Raw genomic sequence first — 26,078 nt, forward strand, 5'->3', positions numbered from 1 at the left:
CAACTACACGCCGACGTGGATAGTGGGGGTATGAAAAGGTCGGAGGACGCGTACCGCTGCCCCTCGAGGGCTCGCTGCCTTCACCACGCTTCGGGTTGGCGTTGATAGTGGGGTGGCGTTAACAATGGGGGGGCATTTAACATAGGAATCAGCCATCAGGGTGACTGTACAATGTAAAATCGGCTATGATCGCGTCGCATCGCATGCCATTATAATGGCACGCGATGCGACACAATATAAAAATTGTACAGTCGGCCCTGAAAACCCTCAAATCGGGTCCCATTGCATACCTTAATTAGTGTTATGCGATGCGATGGGCGCCCTGATAATACACAAGTACCCTAATTTCCTTTAATACACAGAAAAATCAATTTTCTGCCATGCACAAGACAAAAGTACAGTAGATGAAAAAACACAAATATTTATTAATACAGGTTGAGTATCCCTTATCCAAAATGCTCAGGACCAGAAGAATTTTTGATAATAGATTGTTGCGTATTTCAGAATATTTTTATATTTCAATGATGTATCTTGCATTTATGTTGTATAAACACATCAAACACAGTTATATGGGGATTTTTGGAAGAACTTACCGTTCAAACCCCTTTCTCTGAGTCCATCCTGGTGACACAGCTAACCTTGGGATGTAAGAGGGTACACAGGAGCAAAGGCACCTATGCAGACTTCTTTTGATAGCAGACTCCTCCCTTTTGCATCCCAGGATACTTTAGTTCAACTTCTAGAGCACACTAGGTTACATAACTCAGTACAACGCCTGAATATCTTATATGTACAATCAATATAACCACAACCCTGCACAACTGCTCTGCTGTAGCCCCATGATACATAGCCCAAGAGGAAGCAACTGACCTGGTGGTATGGGCATTTATCCTTGAAGGAACAGGTCTACCTACCTTAGTGTAAGCAAAAGGCAATGACTGACCTCAACCATATGGCAATGGTCTGCTTCGAAGCAGGTCATCCCCTCTTGTGTACATCATACAGAACCAAAAGCAAATCACTTTTGCTGATATGCTTTACCCTGTCCCCGTATATTTGCAAAGTGCAAACAACGTCCAGTTTCTTTAACTTGTCCCTATTTCTTGCCCCTTCAAGGGGAGAAAACACTGGGAGCACAATGTCCTGGTTGAAATGAAAAGATGACACTACCTTAGGTAGAAACTTAGGAACAATTCAAAACACAGCCCTGTCTTCATGAAAAAAAAATTGGAGACTTACAAATCCCAAGGCGCCACCGGCTGCCTATACGGGGGTTTAATTCTCATGACTCCCTGCAAAAAAAAAAGTCTGAACTTCAAGTAACAGAGCTACCTCTGGGAGCCCCCAGCGAGACACTATATCCTGGAAAAACTTCCTGATGAAGTGCCCACTCTCCCTCCAGCAGCTCCTCCCTGCTGAGGAAATCCGCTTCTATATTTCGGTTCCCTTGATTGAATACATCCAACAGAGCAGGGATGTTCACCTCTGCCCACCTGAAAATCCCCGAGACCTCCAGCATTGCCATCCTGCTGCATGTCCCGCCCTGATGATTTAAGTACGCCACAACCGTGGCATTGTCCGACTGTACATGTACTGGTGATCCCTTCAGGATATCCTCTGCCTATAGGAGGGTGTTCCAAACCGCATGGAGTTCCAATATGTTGATTGGCAGTCTGGATTCATCCCTGGACCACAGACCTTATTTATTCATTAACAGTTTCTTATATAGCGCATACAAATTCCGCAGCGCTTTACAGAGCATAGTTATGAGCAAACACAAAACAAATTACATTACAAGACAGTTTAGGACAAGTACATGTTTAATACAGATAGTTGCATCAGGGGACAGGACACTGAAGCAATTATCAGGGTGGCAGTGGTGTATATATTCTAAGAAAGGCACATGAGGAGAGAGGGCCCTGCCCGTGAGAGCTTACATTCTAAAGAGAGCTTACATTCTAAAGATGTAAAGATCTAAAGACCTTAGATATAGGACCACTGCCCCCAGCCCCTGAGACTGGCGTCGGTTGTGACAACCAGCCACTCCCACAAGCGAAGGGAACGCCCCAACAGCAGAGTCTCCAGATCCGTTCACCAGAGCAGGGATACCCTTGTCTTCAGAGACAGAAACAACCTTTCTTGCTTCATGGTCTTTGAATTCCCTGACCAACAAGAGAATGTTCCACTGAAAAATCCTTGAGTGAAACCGTGCAAACTGCAGTGTCTCTAAGGTTGCTACCATCTTTCCTAACAGCTTCGCACCCTGCCAAACTGTCGCGTTTGGAGACGGCAGGATCAATAGTGGCGAATGTCCGCTGACTTGGATTCTGGTAGGAGCCCTCGGTGCAAGTGTGTGTTCAAAATCACCCCCAGAAACTGGTGTCTCTGCGTGGGCATCAAACGAGATTTCGGGAGGTTCAACAACCACCCCTGATCTTGAAGGAATTTTGTCTCAACTGCCAAATGATACTGTAACTTCTCCGCTGACTCTGCCTTGAACAGGAGATTGCAGAGGTAAGGGATAATTACTATTCCTTTCAGCCTGAGGGCCGCTGCCATGACAACCATCACTTTCATGAAGACCCTCGGCTCAGTGGCCAGACCAAAAGACAGAGCCTGGAACTGCATATGGGTCTCTCCTATCGCAACCCATAGTAACGACTGATGTTCCCCTGAAGATAGGTACATGCAAATAAGCCTCTTGGATGTCCATCGAGTCCAGAAATTCTCTGGATTCTATGCTTAATAGCACTGACCAAAGAGATTCCAATGCAAAAATGGTCCACCCATAGATGCAGGTTTAAACATTTTAAATTTAGAATGGGCTGGAAAGAACCATCTGGTTTGGGGATCAGCAAAATAATTGAATAAAATCCTTTCTTCCTTTCCTCCTGAGGTACCATGACCTCTACCCCCTTCTCTATAAAGGGACGTTGCTGGCCCCAATAGAGCTGGTCGCATGTGAGCTTCTCGCAGTAAAGGAGTAAAAAAAAAAATCTTCTTGGGGGAGGCCTCCTGAGATTTATCTTTAGATCTCTGGATTTATTCCATCATTTCCCAGGGTTACACGTGGCAAGACTCCACTTTTCCCGAAACTGCAGAAGGCGGCCCCCCCAATCTTAGTCCAGAATGGGGAGTCTCCGCTCAGTCATGCAGAGGACTTACCCTCTCTTTTAACACCTTTTTCTTAGCGAAAGCCCCCAAAAACGGGATCCCTTACTGGCTGGGAACTTTCCTCTTCCTGCCTGCCCTCTGTTAGAACCCCCCCCCAAAAGGAGACGCGAAAGGACGGCTTAAATGCCCCAAACTTTGTTCCTGAATGTTTTGAAGAGTGGGAAGAAAAGTACTCTTACCCTCTGTGGCCTGTTTTATGATGGATTCTAGCTCAGATCCAAAAAGGTTCTCCCTTAAAGGCCAAGGTCTCAAGCAACTTCTTGGATTCGTTGTCTGCCTCCCAAGCTTTAAGCCAGAGGGCTCTCCTAGCAGATCCTGAAGTGGCTGATACTTTTTTTTTTAATTCAATACTTTTTATTGATTTTTCGTGTAACAAACAGACAAAACGAAAATATAAAATAAAAAGGAAATACAAGAGGTCACTTTACATGGTGCAGACCATACAGGAATAGGATATACTCAGACCACTATAGTATAACAATATGAAAGGAGAAAGGGCATACAGTACTTAGTGATATATAGTGTATTAACCACCCCTTGCTTAATATTAATAAAGCTCAGGAACGACCCAAAGGCGCCATTTGGGTATAAGAATACGGATGTGAATGGGGTGACTGTGGAGAAGGGGGGAAAAAAAGGAAACCTATTAGAAAATAAACCCTTGTAGTTCGATGTGTTCAAATATCTATATGCCCAATCAAAAAAAAATGCTATCATAAGAAAGAATTATTGACAGACCTCCAATTAGAAAAAAGGATAAAATAAAACAAAACCGAACCACCCAAAGCAAACCAACCTATAACCCCCCACCCTGTATTACCTACCCCCAACTCAGGCATACTTGGATCCCTAAACATTTTAACCCTCCCTACTAACTATACTAACTAACTTGGCCCCCCACCCACCCACCCACAGGGACAATAGACTAATGACCCGTTACTAGGGTGTAACTGGCTCTCCCACCAGAAGGATGCATAACATATATATAATAAGATATAATGTTTAGGGTCACATTAAGACTAGGAGAATAGATGAACTTTAAACAGCAGTCAAACAATTTTAAGTGAACATAAGTAAAAGAGCTTCCATATCAATAAACGGAATTGAAACTTCAGTCCGGCCATCGTTGAACAATCTGGCAGAGTAGAGGTGTAGGTGCAGTCCCATCCCTAAAGAGCATGGCAGAATCAGAGTTGAGAGTTCCCAGTTTATCCAGCGTGAGGAGGGGTAGTAATGTTGAAAAAGATGCGTCAGCAACACGGTATGCAGGTGTGCAGTAATAATAAGTCTGCAGTCCGGTCCGAACCAGAGAGATATGTAGGCCTGCATTGTATATAGCAACAGGATTTGTAAGAGTATGAAGGATCCCGCCAGGAGATAGAGTGGCCTCAGCTTTGTATTTCGTAGAAGTGTGTGCAGGGAAAAGAGTTTCTGCAGATAATCCTGCAGAGTTAGCAGGAACCATAGGATCACAGGGATCAAGGAAAATATCTTCATCCCCGTCCGCAGGGGTGTAGGAAACGGAAGGAGTGATGAACTGTATGTTGTCAGGATATATGGAAGCGGCTTGTGTATAATAGAGAGACTTCACTGTATTAACCCCTCCATCATTATTCACAGTGGGACAGGGAAGGGAAAGTGCATACAGATGAACCAATGCAGGTGTAGGAGTATCATATTCATAACAAGTATGTACAGCAGCATTTACTCCTCCATCATCCTCCCTAGCGGTCCAGGAGGGAGAAGGAGTAGCCAGATGGATTGCTTCAAGGCTATGCAGTAGTCTCTGAGTGGAATCCTGGATAACTTTGAGGAGTAGCGAGACATCCATGGTGAGACTACAAAAACCCATGCAGCGTAGGGAGGTACAGTAGAAAGCCCAGACTCAATCAATTGGACAGTGTTACAGAGGACAGAGACGGGAGCAGGAACCCGCAGTCTCCAGGCTGGAAACTGCAGAGGAGTGGAAAGACGCTGAGTCTAAATGCCCCAATATGGGCGCCGCTGCACTCCAAGCACTGTGACACTGGATCCAGACAGCAAGGGGCAAGCAGGAGGGACTGGTCTGGACCACCAAACAAAGCAGCCAGGCACCGGGAAGAGCGCAAGGTTACCAGCAGAGTCTTGCACACAGGAGGTTCCAAGATGGCCGCGCGCCGCTCCGCAGCAGCAGGAAGCCTGACAGCAGCACAAAGCCACCCGGACGGGGCCGCAGGCACGATTCGGAGGACGGAAGGTCCGACGGCCAAACGCGGAACTGGCAGTGGCCAAGCACACCCACCTTCAGCGGGACAACAGAGCCCGGAGCACGGCGTCGGCGGGAGCAGCAGGCCGCAAGCACGGGGAGCACAGCGGACACGGAGGGAGTACACACGCGGCCGCAGCAGGAGCCAGGAGGTACAGGCAGGGATACTGCACACGTTCTGGGTGCCTGGATCAGGGGGTACTGCAGAAAAACAGGATAATTTGCAGGATTTCGGGCGGGAGAGCCAGATCACACGTCTTCCCCCTAGTCCGTCAGGCCACGCCCCCAGTGGCTGATACTTTTGATTCCATCCTAGCCCCTTCTTCCCCAGCCTCACATATATATTCCGCCGCAAATCTGAGCTTGTCAGCCAGTGTGAAAGCTTCCGAATCAGGCTGGAGCTGATTCCTAAGGCCTCAGCCCATTTAATCATTGCCTTGGATACCCAAGCAGAGGCAATAATAGGGTGAAGTGTAAAACCAACCCCTTCAAATACTGCCTTAAGGCATCCTTCCACCTTTTTGTCCACTGGATCTTAAAAGGCCGCACCGCCTTGAACAGGTAATGCTGTGGCTTTTGACAACCTGGCCACTGGTGCATCTACTAACAGGACTTCCTCCCATAATTTAACATGTTCCTCCGGCATTGGATACATGCTAGCAAACCATTTTGACATAAGGAGCTTTTTGTCTGGAGACTTCCATGCCTCACCCAAGGAAACCATGCCCTCATCCGAGGGAAAAGTCACAGCCTCTCGGCTGACTCTCTTAAACACACAATGTGAAGGCACTCTATCTTAAATCAGACAAGTTTAAAGTCCGTCTAACCCCAAGAATCAAATCCTCAATGCCAGGAACAGAGGCTTCAACTACCTCTGTCTGGTCCCAAATGGCATCCTCTGCACACACACACCCTCTTCATCTGAGTGTAAATTTAACAGAGGAGGAGTAGACAATGGGTGAATTACTCTCAGAGGTCTTGGCAAACTGTTCCATGAATGCAGTCATTTTCTGGATGCTCTGAGGAGCGTCCTGCATGACCTGTAACATTACTGGGTCCCCCTGGGACGGTGCCACAGAGCCCACAGAAGTCTGAGAGAATGAAAAATGGCCAGGAGACTTAACTAGATCATCTTTCTGCCTATTTAGCGCTTTCACCAGGGCATTCATAGACCTCCCCAAAGTAGCTGCCCACGCAGGTTCAGACTGCTCAGGCCTCTGGAGAATAGAGGAAAAAACCACTAGGGTCCGTATGTGCACACAAAAAAATTACAATTTATCAAAAACTTGGTAATTCACAATAAAAACAATTAATTGCATGCATGCAAATTGAGGCTAAAACTGGGAATACATGTATTAACAATTGGTCTTCCACTATAATTTCATAGTTACCAATACTAGTCCCAGGATTGCAACACATTTCAGAAAAGTTAATTTCACAAAGGCACAGCACCTTGCTGTCAATCCCTGCTGTGGGGAAAGTGTCCCATCGATTAGTGGTAAGATGGTAAGGCTTCACGCTGGGGTAAATTGTACTTCCACTTGTAAACTGCTCTGATGGTGAATAACGTCCCAAATGAGGGGGAAAATGTGACAATAACAAGTGCGGTACTCACTGCTTTTCTGCAGATGATTTCAGTCCATCACTGAGCACGAGTGTCCAGCGGGGGCCTTCTGCGTGTGTGTGGGATCCGGTAACACTTCGTAGCACCTACCTGGTACACGTAGATCCGCTGCACAGCGGGAGGGATGCTAACTGGAATTGCACTGATCACAGCGGCTGCATCCTCTCCAAAGTCCGTAATGATGGCTGGGCTGTGTGGCCGCTCTGCCAATACTCCGCATGTGCTGTTGGGCCGTGATACTGCCAAAGTTGGAAAGTGGAAGTTGCCAGGTCGGTAGGTGGCTAGTAAGTCTCTCCGGCCCTCAGCTTTTGGGGGATACTGGGTCCTCAAAAGCGCGTTTCGTCGCGCTCAGGGCAGCTTTTTCAATTCAGAATGAGGAGTTCCCTACTGTGTCCAGTCTTATACCTGTCTCACAATCACCTGCAGGTGTGTGGATTTAGACAGACCAATCCTAGTCAGTTGCATTCATTATTTGGGGAAACTTGTGCCTCCCATACCATGATCCCTAGCATACAGGTGCAAACACCTAATACAAAGATATTTACATATATGAAATTGCAAAATTACAGTACAAATACAATAAAATAAAACATTACTATGCTGACAGACCTCTAGAGCAAATACTAGTACTCAATGGTGCAATATATAAACAAAGATTCATAGAACATTTGATGTTATATTGCAGCGTATCTCTTAAAGAGTTATACCTCTACAAAAATAGCGTGAAAAACTGTCATTGTCAACCCTTAATTTACATGGTATTCGTTTTACAGGCATGCATTTCCTATAGCACACCGTTATGAATACATATAAAAAATACACATTAATATCGGGGCTATCTGGCTTTCCGTGTTCTTCTGTGTCTATGATGATATTATATTATATATTCATAATGCAGCTTCATCAGAAAAACAGAATTATAAGAAAAGTCAGTACTCTTTACCTAGAACGGCGCCCGCGATTGAAATCGCGGGCGTCGGGGGTAAAAATCGCGGTCATCGCGGGAAAATCGGGATGACCGCGATGCCCGCGATTTTCCCATAGGGAACAATGTTAAAACGGCAGATTGACCGCGATTTTACTATTAAATGCCTCAATGTACCCGATTTGGGCCCAAATAGGCCAAATTAACCCTTAAATGCCCCCCCAAATTTGTAACGCCACCCCACGATCCACGCCAACCCGAAGCGTGGCGAGCGCAGCGAGCCCGCGAGGGGCGGCGGTACGCGTCCTCCGACCTTTTCATGCCCTACTATCCACGTCGGCGTGGTGTGAGAATATAATAGTGTGACGAGCGCAGCGAGCCACAAGCGTGGCGAGCGCAGCGAGCCCCGCGAGGGGACGCGGATACCTTCACAGGTAGACGCGTCCCCTCGCGGGCTTCACAGGTGTCCGCGTCGCCACGGACACCTGTGAAGGCCGCGAGGGGACGCGCATAACTGTGAAGGTATCCGCGTGCGCTCGCCTCGCTGCGCTCGCCTCGCTGCGCTCGCCACACTATTATATTCTCAAACCACGCCGACGTGGATAGTAGGGCATGAAAAGGTCGGAGGACGCGTACCGCCGCCCCTCGCGGGCTCGCTGCGCTCGCCACGCTTCGGGTTGGCGTGGATCGTGGGGTGGCGTTAAAAATTTGGGGGGGCATTTAAGGGTTAATGGGCTCTGTGGCCCATTTAACATTGATTCCTATGGCCAAATCGGGTGGATTGAGCCATTTAACAGTAAAATCGGGTCCATCGCGCCTTTTAACATTGATTCCTATGGGAAATCGGGAGCATCGGGGGAGGGGGAGATGGGGGGAGGGGGGGAGATGGGGGGAGAGGGGGGGAGAGGGGGGGGAGGGGGGAGATGGGGAGATGGGGGGGAGATGGGGAGAGGGAGAGGGGGAGGGGGGGAGATGGGGAGAGGGGGAGAGGGAGAGGGGGAGAGAGGGGGGGAGAGGGGGGGAGAGGGGGGGAGGGGGGGAGGGGGGGAGAGAGAGAGAGAGAGAAAAGAACGGCGCAAATATTGAGAATGAAAAAAGAAAAAGGCAAACCTACTACATGATGATGAACTATCAGTAGTCTAAATAAACTCAAGGTCTATTGTTTCGTTAAGACCTTGCGGCTTGAGTGTTCCATGCTGCCTCCTGTCGGCAGAGATTCCTGAAACGATCTCCCCCTCGGCTGGTGGTGGCTAAATGTTCTAATCCCACCACTCTCAAGCCTACGGGGTCGCTTCCATGGAACTCCGCAAAATGCCTTGGGATACTATGGTTGGTACATTTCTTGATAATATTTCTTCTATGCTCGAGAACTCTAACCTTGAGAGGACGAGTTTGTAGTTCCTTTTGATTATATTTGTAATTTTATTGGCAGCAATATTATGTTGGGAAATGAAACAAACTGTTTTGGTAGAGATACAGGTCGAGTATCCCGTATCCGAATATCCGTTATCCGAATTATTCCGAAAACCAGACATTCCAGAAAGTGAAAAAAAAATTTTTTTTTTGCTAAAAACTCACTGGGGACATTTGTAACAGCACTACTGGTGACATGATATGTAACTGGCACTATATATGTGCAAGACAATGATTGCTTGGCATTCAAATTCAGTGCTGAGATAGTACACACATTTTGTTTCATGTTTTGAAACCTTGTTTTTTGAACAAATAAAATATATTTGTGTGTATTTTATGTGTTTATACAGCATAAATGCAAGATACTTCAAAATACATCATTGAAATATTAAAATATTCCGAAATACGGAATAATCCGTTATCCAATATGCTCCTGGTCCCGAGCATTTTAGATAAGGGATACTCAACCTGTAGTATCATTCTTTTTGCTCTGCTTTTGATCACTGTTTTTATTAATTATTTCACTTCTACTTAGCTTCCCTGCATATTCCAGAGCCTCATTGAGGATGGATTGGGGGTACTCGCATTCTTTAAATTCATCCAGTAAGTTGACGGTCTGCTCTGAAAATGTTGTGTCTGAAGTGCAGTTCCGTCTAATCCTATGTATCTGGCTTTTTGGAACATTATTAAGCCAACTTTTCTTGTGATTACTTGAATAAGGGATGAAATTACAAACGTCAACCGGTCAATATGCTGCAATCTAACGTCAAATGTTCTATGAATCTTTGTTTATATATTGCACCATTGAGTACTAGTATTGGCTCTAGAGGTCTGTCAGCATAGTAATGTTTTATTTTTATTTTATTGTATTTGTACTGTAATTTTGCAATTTCATATATGTAAATATCTTTGTATTAGGTGTTAGCCGCTATATATTATAGTGAGCATTTACCTAGCATCAGGTGATTGCACCTGTATGCTAGGGATCATGGTATGGGAGGCACAAATTTCCCCAAATAATGAATGCAACTGACTAGGATTGGTCTGTCTAAATCCACACACCTGCAGGTGATTGTGAGACAGGTATAAGACTGTACACAGAAGGTAACTCCTCATTCTGAATTGAAAAAGCCGCCCTGAGCACGGCGAAATGCGTTTAAGGACCCAGTATCCCCCAAAAGCTGAGGACCAGAGAGACTTACTAGCCACCTACTGACCTGGCAACTTCCACTTTCCAACTTTGGCAGTATCACTGTCCAACAGCACATGCGGAGTATTGGCAGAGCGGCCACACAGCCCCGCTCTCATTCCGGATATTGGAGAGGACGCAGCCGCTGTGATCAGCGCAATTCCAGTTTGCATCCCTCCCGCTGTGCAGCGGTTCGGCATGTACCAGGTAGGCGCTGCGAAGTGTTACTGGATCCCACACACACGCAGAAGGCCCCCGCTGGACACTACTGCTCAGTGATGGACTGAAATCTGTGGAAAAGCAGTGAGTACCGCACTTGTCATTGTCACATTTTCCCCCTCATTTGGGACGTTATTCACCATCAGAGCACCTAACTACCCCATCAGGGGTTTACAAGTGGAAGTACAATTTACCCCGGCGTGAAGCCTTACCATCTTACCACTAATCGATGGGACACTTTCCCCAGAGCAGGGATTTAACTTTTCTGAAATTTGCTGCATTCCTGGGACTAGTATTGGTAACTATGAAATTATAATGGAAGACCAATTGTTAATACATGTATTCCCAGTTTTAGCCTCAATTTGCATGCATGCAATTAATTGTTTTTATTGTGAATTACTAAGTTGTTATTAAATTGTCATTTTTTTGTGTGTACATTCGGCGCCTAGTGGTTTTTTCCTCTATTCTCCTGTTTGTATTGAGGGTGGCATCCCTCTACCACGGGGCAGCCTCTGTACACGGCACATCACAACCAGTCCCTAGCGCTCATACCCTGCTCCTATATTGCTCAGGCCTCTGGGCATGCGCCCCAGTGGGCACAGACTCACATGAGGGGCACAAATCCCCCTGATCGATCTGTTCACATGACAATTTAACACCACAAAACTTGCAGTTAACCAACAAGGTAGTTCCCTCCCCCACAGCAGCAGTACTACACCCTTCAGTCATGATAAAAACCACAGTGCACAATATGTCAGGCAATTTGCACAGAGCAATATATACTGTGTACTTATCTGCTTGCTGCAATGATCCTCTGTGATCCGTGGGGACAGCGCTGCACAAGGAGAAACTTCTCTCTGCACTGAATGAAAAGCCTTGCTTTCAGCCTGTTTTAGCTCCACAGCATTGGAGAGAAGTGGCGCCAGCACAAGTAGTAAGAGACCAAGTCTCTTGTTGCAGCGGGGAAGGAAGCCAAAAAGGCGCCTTTTTCTTCCTTCAGCCATGCCCACTAATGTTTCTCCTACCTCCAGCGCCTCCCCTTCTTCTTGGGATCACTTGGAGTTGTCCAGCAGAGCTGGACTTCCTGTAATAGGCTACACCTCCCCTATAGGGATTTCAGCCTATAAGCTTCTCAGAGATGGCGTCCGCCATCGCGCGCGCGGGGGGGGGGGGGGTAACCATTTCACACAAGGGCTACTAACATAAGTCTGGGGCTAAAACTGCAAACACTCATATTCGGACCGCTATGAACTCTATAGACCGGTGGTAGCTTTGATTAACATCTAATAAACGCCAACACCAATGAAGACCTAAAAATACACATACAATAGTAGCTACAAAACAAGCAATAAATAAAAGACAAACAACTTAAAAAATCATAACCCCAAATTAAAATAAAGGAAACTATGCCTCACTGGTGTTCGTATGCAGTATGCACTCCTTACTGGAAACGCAATGAAGCAAACGAGTGCATACATAGGGAGATCACTACTACCTTCAAAGAGAGGTCATAGAGATGTGTCCTGGTGCGCAGACTATATACTTAGCAGAATCGTAATGGAAAAGGGTGGACACTACATTATAGCACTTCTATAGTTTCAAACTCAGCCACAGATGTATCCACTTATTTATGTATTACCATTTAATTAAGTAGCGCACACATATTGCGCAGTGCTGTACAGAGAATATTTGAACATTCATATCAGTCCTTGCCCCAATGGATCTTACAAATTTTATATTCCCTACCACATGAATACAGATTTGCATTCATTCTAGGGTAAATTTTGTTAGGAGCCAATTGACCTACCAGTATATTTTTGGATTGTGGAAGGAAACCCACGCAAGCATGGGAAGAACATACAAATTTCGCACAGTGTGGGTCATGGTGGCTATTGAACCCATGACCTCAATGCTGTGTGGCAGTAAAGCTAACCATTACACCATCCATGCTGTACACATGTACCCTTGCTGTGTTCTACAGTGTATAGAAACTGGTGTATGCATTGTGGCATGCCATGAGTAGTCACAACTGCTGGAGGCCCCCTTTACTGTAACACCTAGTATTAATGTATATAGGTGACCCGTTATGTCGAGTTTCGCTTGCTGTGTTGCGCAGCCAACATCTGTACAAAGTGTCACACATCAAATTAATCAGCACAGTCGCCTTGAGCAGTACCGATGATAGTCGGACCATTCAGACTCCATATGCAGCTGCTGAGTTTAATTGTAAGGGACAATTCAGGGTATTTTATTTTTCTCTTTCCTATTCTGTCCTGCTTTCCTTGAACAATTAAAAGTGAATAATTCAATGACACAAGGTAAAGACAGCCATATCAAGGGCACCCCTGCTTCCTAGCCACTAGTAATGCTAACCTGGCACTAACTACCTTTGTGATGCTATCAAACTCTTAAAAATCTCTCTCCAATAAATGTAAGCTACAAGAGCACAAAAAAAAAAAAAAAAAGAACCACTTCAGTGATTTCCATTATTTTAGTAATAGCCAAAAAGCAATTCCTCACACTGGATTAAAAAAAGTGCACCTTTATTATCTGCAGTTAAAAATATGCTACTTAAGATCTTGTATTCTGAACGAAGAGCAACCTTACCAGATGTGGAACAGGGGGTGCAAAAATTTGCTAAGAAATGGGAAAGATTCATCGACAGTTTGGATAGAGATACACAGACATTCATCTATAAACTTTTTGAAATGACTGCATGGTTTTCATTTAGACAATTATCAATTGCCCCTTAGGGAGACTAGACTCCTCTGTCCTTTATTTTCTTAAAATTTATATTGGCTTATATAAAAATAAGTACAGACCCTAAAGATCTAAAATCTTTTAAAATTTTGTCTGGTCATTCCCCCAACCTCACATTTCCTTCCCACTATTTTTCCTTTGTGTTTGAAGTAATCTAGAAAATGATACTTAATATTTCTCTCTGTATCTGAAAGTAAACTTAAATATATTTGTTATTTAGGAATATTACTTAAATATATTTGTATTTCCAATGTCAACTAATTATATATACCAGTGATTCCCAAACTTTTTTGAATCACGGCACCCTAGAGCATCAAAATATTTTGAAGGCACACCTAGGCCAAATGCTTCTTATTGAGTAATTCAGAAAAAAAATATTAAATTAAGTGCATTGTGTTTATATGTCACAGTTATCTGGTGAGGGACAGGATTTGCTTCTGTTTGTCCACATATATTATGATTGGCAGCCACCAGCACTGGTTTTGCCTGGTACATTGACCATAAATGATATGAATTGATCTTGGTCCACCAACCCGAGGCACCCCTGCAAGTGTCCTGAGGCACCCCAGGGTGCCTAGGCACACAGTTTGGGAACCACTGATATATACTCTTTCCTAATTTGTAATTTATGTGAAAAAACAATAAATATTTTTCTCAAAAAAAAAGAAAAAAAGCTACAAGAGCACTTTATGCTCTTCAAAGCCCATTTGCTTTGATCTAGGACAGGTATGTCCAAACTGTGGCCATCCAGCAGGACCTTACACCGCACCTGGTGGACTCCTTCATACCTCCCTAATCTATTTGTGTATTATGTGGGGGGGTGCTGTAATTATTAATACCGCTCACGTCTGACCGCAAGTGCTCACTTGTTTACAAATTAACCAGCTATCAAATGTACTCATACAAAATAAGTTTATAGCACCTGTCCACGGAGATATTTTTATTTTACACAAAAAGTGACCTATGATTAAATCCCAATACTGCTAGAAACATTATGGCATCATATTTGGATATCTGAGGATCACACTCCAATTATTTCTAAAATTATCACCCAAGTCAAAATCAGCATCAGACGTCTAACTGTATCACTCTATTTTTGCAAGTGCTATATGTCATTGTGACTACAAGGAATCCTACCATACTTTAAGCTACCTAACAATGACAATTTTTTTGAACTGCTATTAAGCTCAATAATTTTTCTGTGACTAAGGGTGCCCCCACCAAGAGTATTTATTTTCCTCTCTCCTCATTTGGCATATACAAATACTGTCATTTTTGTACTCAGGGCAGGGTGCACCAATGACAGTCCAATAAAAAGGCACCCAGATAAACAATTATACTAGGGGTGCACTAGGACATATACCTCTTTTTTTAAGGTCATTGTTACAGATCAATACCTTACCTACCATTAAAAAAAAACGATATAGTGTTTACTTTCCAGTTACCAGTGCGGTACTTTTCTCGAAATCCTTCCCTCTCCCCCCACCCCACCCATATCCTTTCAATTTATTACGTGAAACTATACATCCCAGCATGCCTTGCCATAGTTTAGCATTCCCTAATAGCAAAACTGTGGCAAGGCATGATGGGACTTCGTTTCACAACAGCTGGAGGGACATAGTTTGGCCATACCTGATCTAAGACAACCGTATAGTAGTAAACCGAAAACGTTTATATATTTAAAAAAAAAGAAAAAAGTGAGGATTAGATGCACAGTATTGGCCATGTAGTGTATAGCGCCTACTGGCGTGTGTTGTGCACCACCTCCAGCACCGCACAATTCCTTGGAATTTCTATTTTGAGACTAATAAAAAAAAACTCAGTGTTGTAAGATACTTGCATTAAGTAAATATCACACAGAGTGGTTACCTGAAGCCCAACAGAGGATCTAGCAACAAATGATAGCCAAAATATACAGAACATAAATCCACAGGGACATCTGCATTGCACCTTCCAAACCTGGACATTCATAGTGCGGTTTTCAAGCAAAAGCGAATGTTGTTCTAGTACAACCTTTGCATGGTTTCCTATTTAAAATAAATGAATATTCTGGTATTTAAACAGACATTTTTTATGACCGTGTAAGTTTGTTATCACTTCCAACCTACTGTTATTTCAAGTGGGCCGAATCAAAGCCACACGCTGTCTTTATGGGGTGGGTAGAAAGCTATCTAATAAACAGTAACAGGGTTCAAGAGCAACAGGGCCTACACTAACCCTTTGTATGGTGCTAGCGTGAAGCTGCAATACTGGCTTTCAGGTCGGCAGGTTTAATTTACGAGGAAGCAGTTAAACCGCCCTCTCTGAGCCAAGATATCCTAGGATCTACTAAACATTTCTTTGATTCATAACTCAAATACCAGGCTGAATGGTAATTTCAGCACTCAGCTGCGCAGCATGGGTGTAAATTCATCACCACACAAACGCACCCCTCACCTCCTGTACACTTCTCTTCTGCCTCGTACAGCAAATCAACTGGCTGCTAAGGGACATCCGACAGCTAGAAGTCAGAAACCTCCTGGCCAGATCAGCCATTAAAACCACAGTAACACTAAAGGGACACACTGTTATGTATGTGGTGTTATTAATTGAGGCATTACATGCATAAATTAACCAATAGCAGACCTTTAAAATGGAAGCCATTGACTATGGAGAGAAATAGGAAGAGTTGCATCCTCACCTCTCAGTAATGTTACATTTGTTAACCCACAAAAGGTCACTGTGTAGGCAACAGAATAGGCTTTAATATCTGGACATTTAATATAAATAAACCTGCAGCACTAAGCTTTAGTCATAGTTTGAATGGAGGGAAATGGATTAAACTCACTATTAATTAGAGCTGGCAGAAAGTGCCCGGAACTAGCCAGTTAGCGGTGCTGTAAGAAATTCTGTACGCACCTTTCTGAGGCGCAAGTGGAAATCTTGTTGCAATGAGTTTCAGGTTTACTGCCCATGGTAACTCTGCATTTACGTCCGAGAATTACGTTTACCACAACCAGACAGCATTCTGCATGCGCAGTAACGTGTATCTCCCAACTTGCGCGCCAGGCATGATGCTGCTAATTAAATAGCTCTGGACATGGGATGCAGTTAAAATCCCGGCGGACGGGATCCCGGCGTTCAGAATCCCGACCGCCGAAATCCCGACACTTTCTCCCTCCGTGGGTGTCCACGACACCCCTGGAGGGAGAATAAATTAGCATGCTGAGCGCAGCGAGGCACCGGGCCCGCTGCGTGGCGAGCGCAGCGAGCCCGCAAGGGGGGGCGATCCACGTCCCCCCCTTGTCGGAATTTCGGCGGTCGGGATTTTGAACGCCGGGATCCCGACCGCCGGGATTTCATACTGAATCCCTGGACACTATTCATTGAATTTCCCCTAATAAGCATGAATCCATGTTGACAATTAAATACTGGGAAACCACTTGGAAAGGGATGTTACCAAGGACAACAGATACTAATCACGCCAGAATGTAATCATGGGTACTTATGTAGTAACTGGGCTGCCGATTTCTAAATCGGGTCGGATCGGGAGATCGCATCGCATCGCATGCGACCATGCGATTCGATGCGATGCGATGCGATGCGATGACCCGATTTTTCCATAGGAATCAATGTTAAAATGGACTGAGTCCATTTTAACATGGAATTCAATGGGAAAAATGGGTCCTTTTCATACCCCTACTATCCAAGTGGGCATGGAGTTGGATATAAACCTGTGGCGAGCGTAGCGAGCCACCGAGCCCGAAGCGTGGCGAGCGAAGCGAGCCCCGCGAGGGGACGAATACCGTCCCCTCGCGGGGCTCGCTTCGCTCGCCACGCTTCGGGCTCGGTGGCTCGCTACGCTCGCCACAGGTTTATATCCAACTCCATGCCCACTTGGATAGTAGGGGTATGAAAAGGACCCATTTTTCCATAGGAATCATTTTAACATTGATTCCTATGGAAAAATCGGGTCATCGCATCCGATATCGGATGCGATATCGGATGCGATGCGATGCGATATCGCATCGCATCGCATCTGATTGTATGCCTTAACTTAAGGCATACAATCAAAAAATCGGCAGCCCAGTTACTACATAAGTACCTAATCATGTATTGAATGTATAGAATGATTTTATCAAGTACTCTTTAATCAGGGCTACAGGGGCTGCTTCTTGTCGCGACGAAGTCCCTAGATGACGAAACCCGTTGGGCGTGGCCTAAACTGACAAAGCTGTGCTTTGGAAGTTCCTGATCACGGAGGTCTTGGCGGCGGCGAAAAAGCTGGTCCCGGCTATTCAAGTCGCTGGAGCACCGTGCTGGATATTACTGTGGCAAGCTGTTTGCAGTTATTTATGATGTATGTGAGCCTGCACTTTTTAGTAAAATTTGTTTTACACTTTGCTCATATCTGCGCTCTTTCTCCAATTTCTTTCTACATATACACATATACATACACACACACTTCCTCAATTATGCAATTAAAAAAAAAAAAAAAAACACTTTTGGACTAAAGCGATTTTCAACCATTTTTGCGATTTTCCAGGGGGTGGATAACTTTCCATAGCAGGACACTATGGAAAGCCACCCACCCCATCGCTCATCTGCTGGAAATACCAGCAGATAAGCGGCGGTCACCAGCAATTATGCGGGAGAGTGCATTAGTGCTCACTTCTCATCGCTGTCCCGTACACACTGGGTGAGTGGAGTTGAAAACAGCTCAAAAAAGACAAAACGGAGCTGCTTTCAGCTCAAAGTCACCCAATGTGTATGGGCCTTAAGGGTGCCGTGTATAAAATTCTGATTCTATAGGATGCCTTGAATCAAAAAAAAAGTTTGGGGAAGCACAGAGTTAGACAGTATAGACCACATCCAATATTGACAGTGAATGTCAACCATGAAACCCTGCCTAATGCACATAAAACTATGTAGAGGTTACCAATTTACACCTGTTTTAGTAAGTGTAGGGTAACAAATGTTTAATAGCCTTCTCGCCCCTCACATAGCATAGCAATACTTCTAAAAGCAGGAGGGAAAGAAAAACACCCCAGACTGCTGAAGTCACAATCTGGCCAAGCTGGAACAAGCACTAATGCAGATTCAGTTTTCTCTCAGGTTAATGGTTTACAAATACAGCATACTGATGAGCCATATAGAACTATCACAGTAGCTAATAGTAACACAATCATCTCACAGCTGTTCAGCTGTAAAAGTTCACTATCAGCAATGCCCTTAAGTACAATACAGATGAATGTGGCACGATCACAGACTACAGAAAGTTATGAGTGGAGCACTACACCTCATCTCACATTCAGTATCTTACCAGCTAAAGAGATCTTTGTTAGAACATTCCTCATGGACAAAGAACAGTAAACAACGCATATTGCAAATATGGGAATGGCAATAATAGCTCCCACTGTGCCCAAGTCCCCTAAGACCTGCTATCATAATTACTAGCATTGTGGTAGAGGGCTATCACTAGTGGTAAATGCGCATGGCTAGAACCAGAAATAACGTAACTACAGACGGAGATCCAGATGCTGGTATACAATAACCAGGCTCCACGATACTAGTTAGTAAATGACCTTAGACTGTTTTGCCAGTACTCCTAATCCCCATCCACCACATGATGCAGCTCTGCCATGTGCAGCCATGGTGGACACACAACAGGTGGACAGGCTACGCAATCAGTGGACAGGTCTTTCAGCAAGTAATACCTTCAGCAAACATCTGGCTCCAACAAATACAAAAAACAATCACACAGACCCGGGACTACACTTGGCAGACAGGACCAGTAACGCGTGCATCCCGCATGAAGGCGCTGGACCAAGTTCCCTCTAGTAGAGAAATAAATAGAGTTAGAGTTACTTACTTGTTAAAGAATGGACGGATGATCTTTGATCGGGCTGAAATGTGACCTTTTGGTGGGGTCAAAAATGAACCTGTCCGGAAAATAAAAATCATATTAATGTACTGTGGACAACACATTAAATCTGTGATGGCTAACCTTGACACTCCAGCTGTTGTTGAACTACACATCCCAGCATGCCCTACTACAGTTACGCTATTTGGCCATGCCAAAACTGATGCAAGGCATGCTGGGATGTGTAGTTCAACAGCAGCTGGAGTGTCAAGGTTAGCTATCACTGCATTAAATCATTACCAGGGCAAACAAACATTTACTTACCTAGATAGTTTGCCATTGAAATGAAACACAGTCCTGTAATGTAGGCATCATACCCGGCTTCATGCAGCTGTTCTGAGGCAGTATTGTAGCTTGGGAAGCCTTCAGCACTTTCTAATGAGGAAACAGAAAGCATACTGTAGGGTTCTGTATAAGCACACTATGGGAAAAGGCAATATCAGATCTGTAAGTAAAGGATTGTCCCTTTATTGCAGTCATTTGTCATGTACCAAGGGCCTTATTCAGATCTGAGCTCAGTACAAATTTGTTCGGAAAATGGGCAAAACCATGTGCACTGCAGGGGGAAGATGTAACCTGTGCAAAAAGAGTTAGATTTGTGGGAGTTATTTTGTTTCTGCGCAGGGTAAATACTGGCTGCATTATTTTTACACTGCAATTTAGAGTTCAGTTTCAGCACACCCCACCCACCAAATCTTCTCCTCCAGCAGTGCACATGGTTTTGCCCATTTTCCAAACAAATTTGTACTGAGCTCAGATCTGAATAAGGCTCCAAATGTGCAACAACAAAACCTACCGAAGAAGTCAGCCCAATTGGCATCATTGCCAGACAACTTGCAGGGGGCTAGTAATGTTATAATTTCCCCAAACCAGTTACCCTACCTGCCCTGGCCAAGATGCAAGTTATTGTTTTATGCTTTTTGGGTACTTAGAACAATGAAGGATTGTTGCATGTCGCACGCTATTCTGTAAGCCAGCGTAACAAATGAAGACTATGGTCTTGTGCTGCTATGTGTGTCATGGATAGCACACCGCAACTTTACACTTACTGTGCCCCAGTAGACGATCCTATAAAGGCAGGGTATTGTCTTGAGTCCCCTATCTGAATTCAATTTTTTTGTTTTGTTATTAAAGTGCAAATTGGATTAAAGCTTATGAATAATAATTGTATTTATATACAGTGTAGCATTCTTTCTCCAACCGGACTCCAGGAGCTTTATAGACACTACAAGTAATGCACACAATCCAGAATATTGAAGTAATACAGCATTAACCCCTTGAGTGGTGGGTTTTGCTGGGGCAGGACAAACCTACCAGGGCAGGTCCAGCAAAACCCACCACAGAAAGCTGGAAGCCCCCCTTCACCACGTACTAACGCCAGAGCTACCCTGCTGCCGCTGTCCCCGCTGCCTAAGCCGCCTGTCACATTCAGCAGTGACATCAGCATGTTCGCGGCGGCTCGGGAGGACTCGTGTGCCCGAGCACTCCCGAGTACCCCCCGAGCCGCACCGACCATACCCGAGCCTGCCAGCAATGTCACTGTAAAATGAGCGATGGCTGGCAGGTCAGGGGAGCTCCGGCGTACAGATCGCTGGAGAAAAGGTGACGGGGGGGGGGGGGGTACTGGAAGGGCTGGGGGGCTCTAGAGGTGCACACCTGGACACCACTGCTGCGCACCTATTCTAGATTAGTGGTATGGCCGGAAATTTTCCAGGACAGCCCGCTCGGCAGCACAGCTGAGCCCAGAAAATTTCCAGCCATACCACCCAAAGGGGTAAACCAGGGCTGGGCAACACCGGCCCTCCAGATGTTGATGAACTACACATCCCAGCATGCCTTGCATCAGTTTCAGCATGGCCACAAAGCAAAACATCCTGGGATGTGTAGTTCATTAACATCTGGAGGGCCGGTGTTGCCCAGCCCTGGGTTAAACAATCCATACATAAATAAAAAGAAAACATTGACCACAGTTAGCATAATGCAGGATCGGTGCAGGCACTTTAGGTAACATTTCCATTGGTTCTGTATTTCACCCTAACAAGGTTCCAGGGGCCTGATCCTAGTTCACTCGCAATAGCAAATTCTCTCACTAATGGACAAAACCATGTGCACTGCAGGTGGGGCAGATGTAACATGTGCAGAGAGAGTTAGATTTGGTGGGGTTTTAACTTCAAACTGATATATACACACTGCAGTGCAAACATAATACAGCCAGTATTTTCCCTGCACAGAAACAAAATAACTACCTCACTTTGCACATGTTACATCTGCCCCACCTGCAGTGCACATGATTTTGTCCATTAGAGAGAGAATTTGCTTTTGTGAGTGAACCAGAATCAGGTCCAAGGTAAGGCAGCCATCTTGGGTGCACTGCACAGGATTACCCTGGGGGGAATAGGGTAATCCTATGAGGAGAGGACACAATGAGGATATTGCAGCATAGAGTAGGAGCAGGCTCCTGCGTATGTGTTTTTGAAAGGTGACTTGTATTTAAACTTATACAAGTGTTGAGACTATAAAAAAAAAAAAAAACACATGTTAATGATTGTTATTTATTGCAACGAAAGAAAACTGGAACATTGCTGCACAGATAAGTGCCTGCCGCATGCAACAAAATGCTGTTTGTATTTGCAGTTCAATTTTACTAAAACATTTAAGAACATCCTTCATTCCGAGACCAGAGCTTATATCCCATAAATATCCTTAATGCTTTTTCAAAATCTCACTGAGCTCCGTTATTGGATCTGCCGCTTGCATAACACAGGCCAATTACATTTTTTAATAGATAGTTGACAGAAGCCAACTGGTTCTTGAATTCTTACCAACTTTAGGAGGTTTGAAAGGAGCCTCTTTTAATCTCTTTTCCAGTTCAGCAAGGGATGTGTTATAAATAATTTCCTAGGAGCATATAAAGGAGACCGAACAATTAATGCCAGATGTACATTGCTCAACATTACAGCTAATCTGTGAACTTGATTCGCATTACTGCCACCTTGTGTCGGGAAAATATATAAACAAGTCAAATAAAATGATGTACTCGCAATGAATAGATTTTAAAAGTCACTTTAATGTTGCAGTGGTTTATGATATGCCTGGGATATGACCCGATCAGCCGTTGTGCAATTGCATTTTGCACAATACTATATTTATTGTGCACAATGTCATTATAGTAATGGGGCCTACCCGAGAGATTTTTGGGTCATGTTTTTAAGTGATCTGTCTAAATCACTTAGAAAATGAACCAAAAATGGATCCATTTGTAGGGGCCATAGCAATAGCGATGCGCGGCCCCACGCATCCATATTGCCCGACTAGATTTATACTGCATGCAGCATAAATAAATGTTCCCGTTGTCATTTGATGGCTGAAGCTTACAGTATGTTGAATGAATTGTAGGTAGAGTTGTGGCTTCTCAGTCATAGGCCTGTTGCTACAGCCATTTTTTCATTCTAGAACCCGCACAGCATTGCTGTATTATTGGGATTATAGTGCCAGGTATTTCAAAGCGGAAAATAATATTTTTTGGAAGTAAAGACAGTAATTGTTCAATTTAATGGCCTTTGCCTTTAAAGCGGAAGAAGCATTTTGTAAAAGGTATTAAATACCTTTCGCACTTGACAATTATGATGTTTTATCCAGGCTAAGCAAATGTGATGCCCCCCTACAAAGAATTAATTTTAATGTTTTCTTACATTCCAAGCTTTTGTTTATGTTCAAGATAAAATGTGTATTTTAAAATAAATAAATTTAAATTCTTTTTTTTTTGCAATACAATTTCTTCTGGTTTAAATCAGTGAATCCCAAACAGTGTACCATGGCACCCTGGGTGTCTCTGGATACTTGCAGGGGAGCCTTGGGTTGGACAAACAGTTATGTGGGGAGGTACAGGAGTCACTTCTAAGGATGACCTACAAAACAATTTGCTTACATTTTTATTTTTTAATTCTCAAGGAATTTTTTGGCCTAGGTGTACTGTGAAGAAAGTACGTAGGAATGCTGTGTGATTTTTTTCAAAAGCGCCCCTCCCAGCAGCCAGGCTCCAGAACTGCCTTACTGGTTCAATCAGCCAGTCAAAAATATAGTGATACAGAAAAAGTATTAGGAGTCTAGAATAATAGGCGCTCGGGTGGATGTCAAATGAAAGTCCTTTTCTTATAGATAAAAATGCGCAAACACTTTATTCATCCATATACAGCAATTTCCTTAAAATCGATTTGCAGCAATATTCAGTAAAAAAATAAATAATCAGAGCATTATAATCCCAACGTCAGTCTATATGCTTGAACAGATACTTCACACTAAGAGAATGGGGCAGGGATAAGTGAATTTTATGAAATACCTCTACTCCCGTCTCTGAATCCTCAGCTTAGGTGCTGCATACAATCTGTCACAGCTGTACCATGTGGGGGTAGTCTCCTTGTCGCTGCAGCCGTGGAACCAGCTTCCAGTGCACAAATAAACGTCCACCTCACAAGGTTCCTTTGGCGTGGGGATAGTGGGCAAGCATAAGTTGTGGTGTGGGTATCCTTAGGGCTGCTCCGTATTGTAAAAACAAACAAAGTTGGCCTTGATAAAGAGCTCAAGTAGATCGAAACGTGTTGGCCAGCAGGTGGACGTGGTCACCAACTTTGTTTGTTTTAACAATACAGAGCAGCCCTAAGGATACCCACACCACAACATATGCTTGCCCACTATCCCCACGCCAAAGGAACCTTGTGAGGTGGACATTTATTTGTGCACCATTGTGCAGACTGGAGATGTACCAAGCCATGAAAAGTGATGAAATGGAGAGTGATAAACCACCAACCAATCAGCTCCTCCCTGTCATTTTTCATACACAGCCTGTGACGTGGCAAGTAGGAGCCGATTGGCCAGTGGTTTATTACTCTCCATTTTATCACTTTTCAAGTTAAGTACATCTTGCCCTTTGTCTCTTATGGGGCCTACGCACGGGGCGACAGAAGCAGTGTAATGGGCGACCTAATTAAGCCCAAATTGCTTAATACACAACGCTGGATCAGTGCTGTGTGCTGAGTGATCGGTCACTACCTGTGTTCTCAATAGGGCGAAAAGGGGTGATAACTAGATTTCTCATTATATATACGCACAGACACACACACACAAACAAAATGCGCTATGCCATTTGAAACTGGTCTGAAATTTGTCACTATCTTATCAGACAGGTTTTCTTTTTCTACAAAGTAAACCACAAGGAATTTAGCCATTTGTATGGGATTGTTAAACCCACTTAAAATATTGTTGAAAACGCAGATAATTCATAACGCATAATCTGAGGTTATACCGTTTCTAGTTGTTTTTTGTTGGGGGGGGGGTTTCCAAGAAATGTTATAAGGCAGGTGTCACTGTTGCAGTTGATGTGTATGGAGAGCAACTGACTGACTGCTAAATTTATGTATACAGCTGTAATAACACAGACAGCTGCAGGCAATAAAATAATGTATATAAAATGTTTATTCAATCTGGTTTAAATCACTGAATTTACTTATAGCCATGTGACAAACGTGAAATCTGTTTACTGAACACGCATACTAACAGTATATTTATTGAAATCGCATGGCTCCAATCCAATGGAACTGCCAGCCATGGTAAAAGGACGCCCAGTATTACCATGTGCAGGGAAAACTAAAACAGGAAAGCCCTTCAGTAACATCCATGGCTTACGGTGTATCCCCCTTCTGCTCCACTACTGAATGCGTAAGGCAATTTTACCACTCATTGCTCTACAGTAGGTGCGTCCCCAGAGATACATTCTCATCAGTAAGACATTGTCGCTAAAAGAGAGATAGGGGCGGACTACCTTAAAGGGTTGCGTTGTTGCCATAAGTTTGGTGTCCAGCACTCTGGAGGGAAAAAATAAAAAATTAAAGTTGATTCTTTTAAGCTGAAGTACATGCTATGGAGCATTATACATAAAACACCTTAGGACTCATTGCTTAACATACACATTGGCTTAATGGGGGATAGCAAAGAAAACTTAACTTTGGAAGACAAAAAAGGAAAGAATAAGAAAGATAGTATTTGGTATATCCACTAAGCCAGAGGTTAGCAAACTCTGGGGCGGATTTATTAAGCTTTAACAAGAGATAAATCCAAGGGTGATAAGGAGAGATAAACGTCCAGCCAATCACCTGCTAACTGACATGTTACAGGCTGAGTTTGGAAAAAAAAGTCAGTAAGGAGCCGATTGGCTGGACATTTATCTCTCATGGGGCCAGATTCTTTAAGCTTTAAAAAGTGATAAAATGGAGAGTGATAAAAAGCCAGCCAATCAGCTCCTGCCTGCCATGTCACAGACTGTTTGAAAAATGTCAGACAAGAGCTGATCGATAAAATGGAGAGTGATAAACAGCAAGCCAATCAGCTCTTGTCTGACACAGTCTGTGACATGGCAGGCAGGAGCTGATTGGCTGGCTGTTTATCACTCTCCATTTTATCACTTTTGAAGCTTAGAGAATCTGGCCCTATATCACCCTTGCATTTATCTCTTGTTAAGGCTTAATACATCTGCCCCAAAGTCCACTAGACTCCTAACCGCTCATGTTTCCAGGTCACTCACATGGGACAGAGGTCTGGGTACTCAGAAACTCCCCACCACTGTGTGCGCTA

The 26,078-nt window shown here is 44.2% G+C and overlaps 1 protein-coding gene across 1 annotated transcript in view; it reads right to left on the minus strand.

Moving 5' to 3' along the window:
• PARN (poly(A)-specific ribonuclease) overlaps positions 1 to 26,078 on the minus strand; it is a 110,377-nt gene that overhangs the window by 64,925 nt on the left and 19,374 nt on the right. The window contains exons 15-18 of the mRNA XM_083153335.1: positions 25,270 to 25,312; positions 22,274 to 22,349; positions 19,716 to 19,826; positions 19,401 to 19,470 (exon numbers count right to left, since the gene is read on the minus strand). Coding sequence (XP_083009461.1) covers positions 19,401 to 19,470; positions 19,716 to 19,826; positions 22,274 to 22,349; positions 25,270 to 25,312 — 300 coding nt within the window. The remainder of the gene's footprint in view (positions 1 to 19,400; positions 19,471 to 19,715; positions 19,827 to 22,273; positions 22,350 to 25,269; positions 25,313 to 26,078) is intronic.

Source organism: Crinia signifera, chromosome 7 (assembly GCF_055691185.1).
Source record: "Crinia signifera chromosome 7, ASM5569118v1, whole genome shotgun sequence".
Lineage (NCBI taxonomy): Eukaryota > Metazoa > Chordata > Amphibia > Anura > Myobatrachidae > Crinia > Crinia signifera.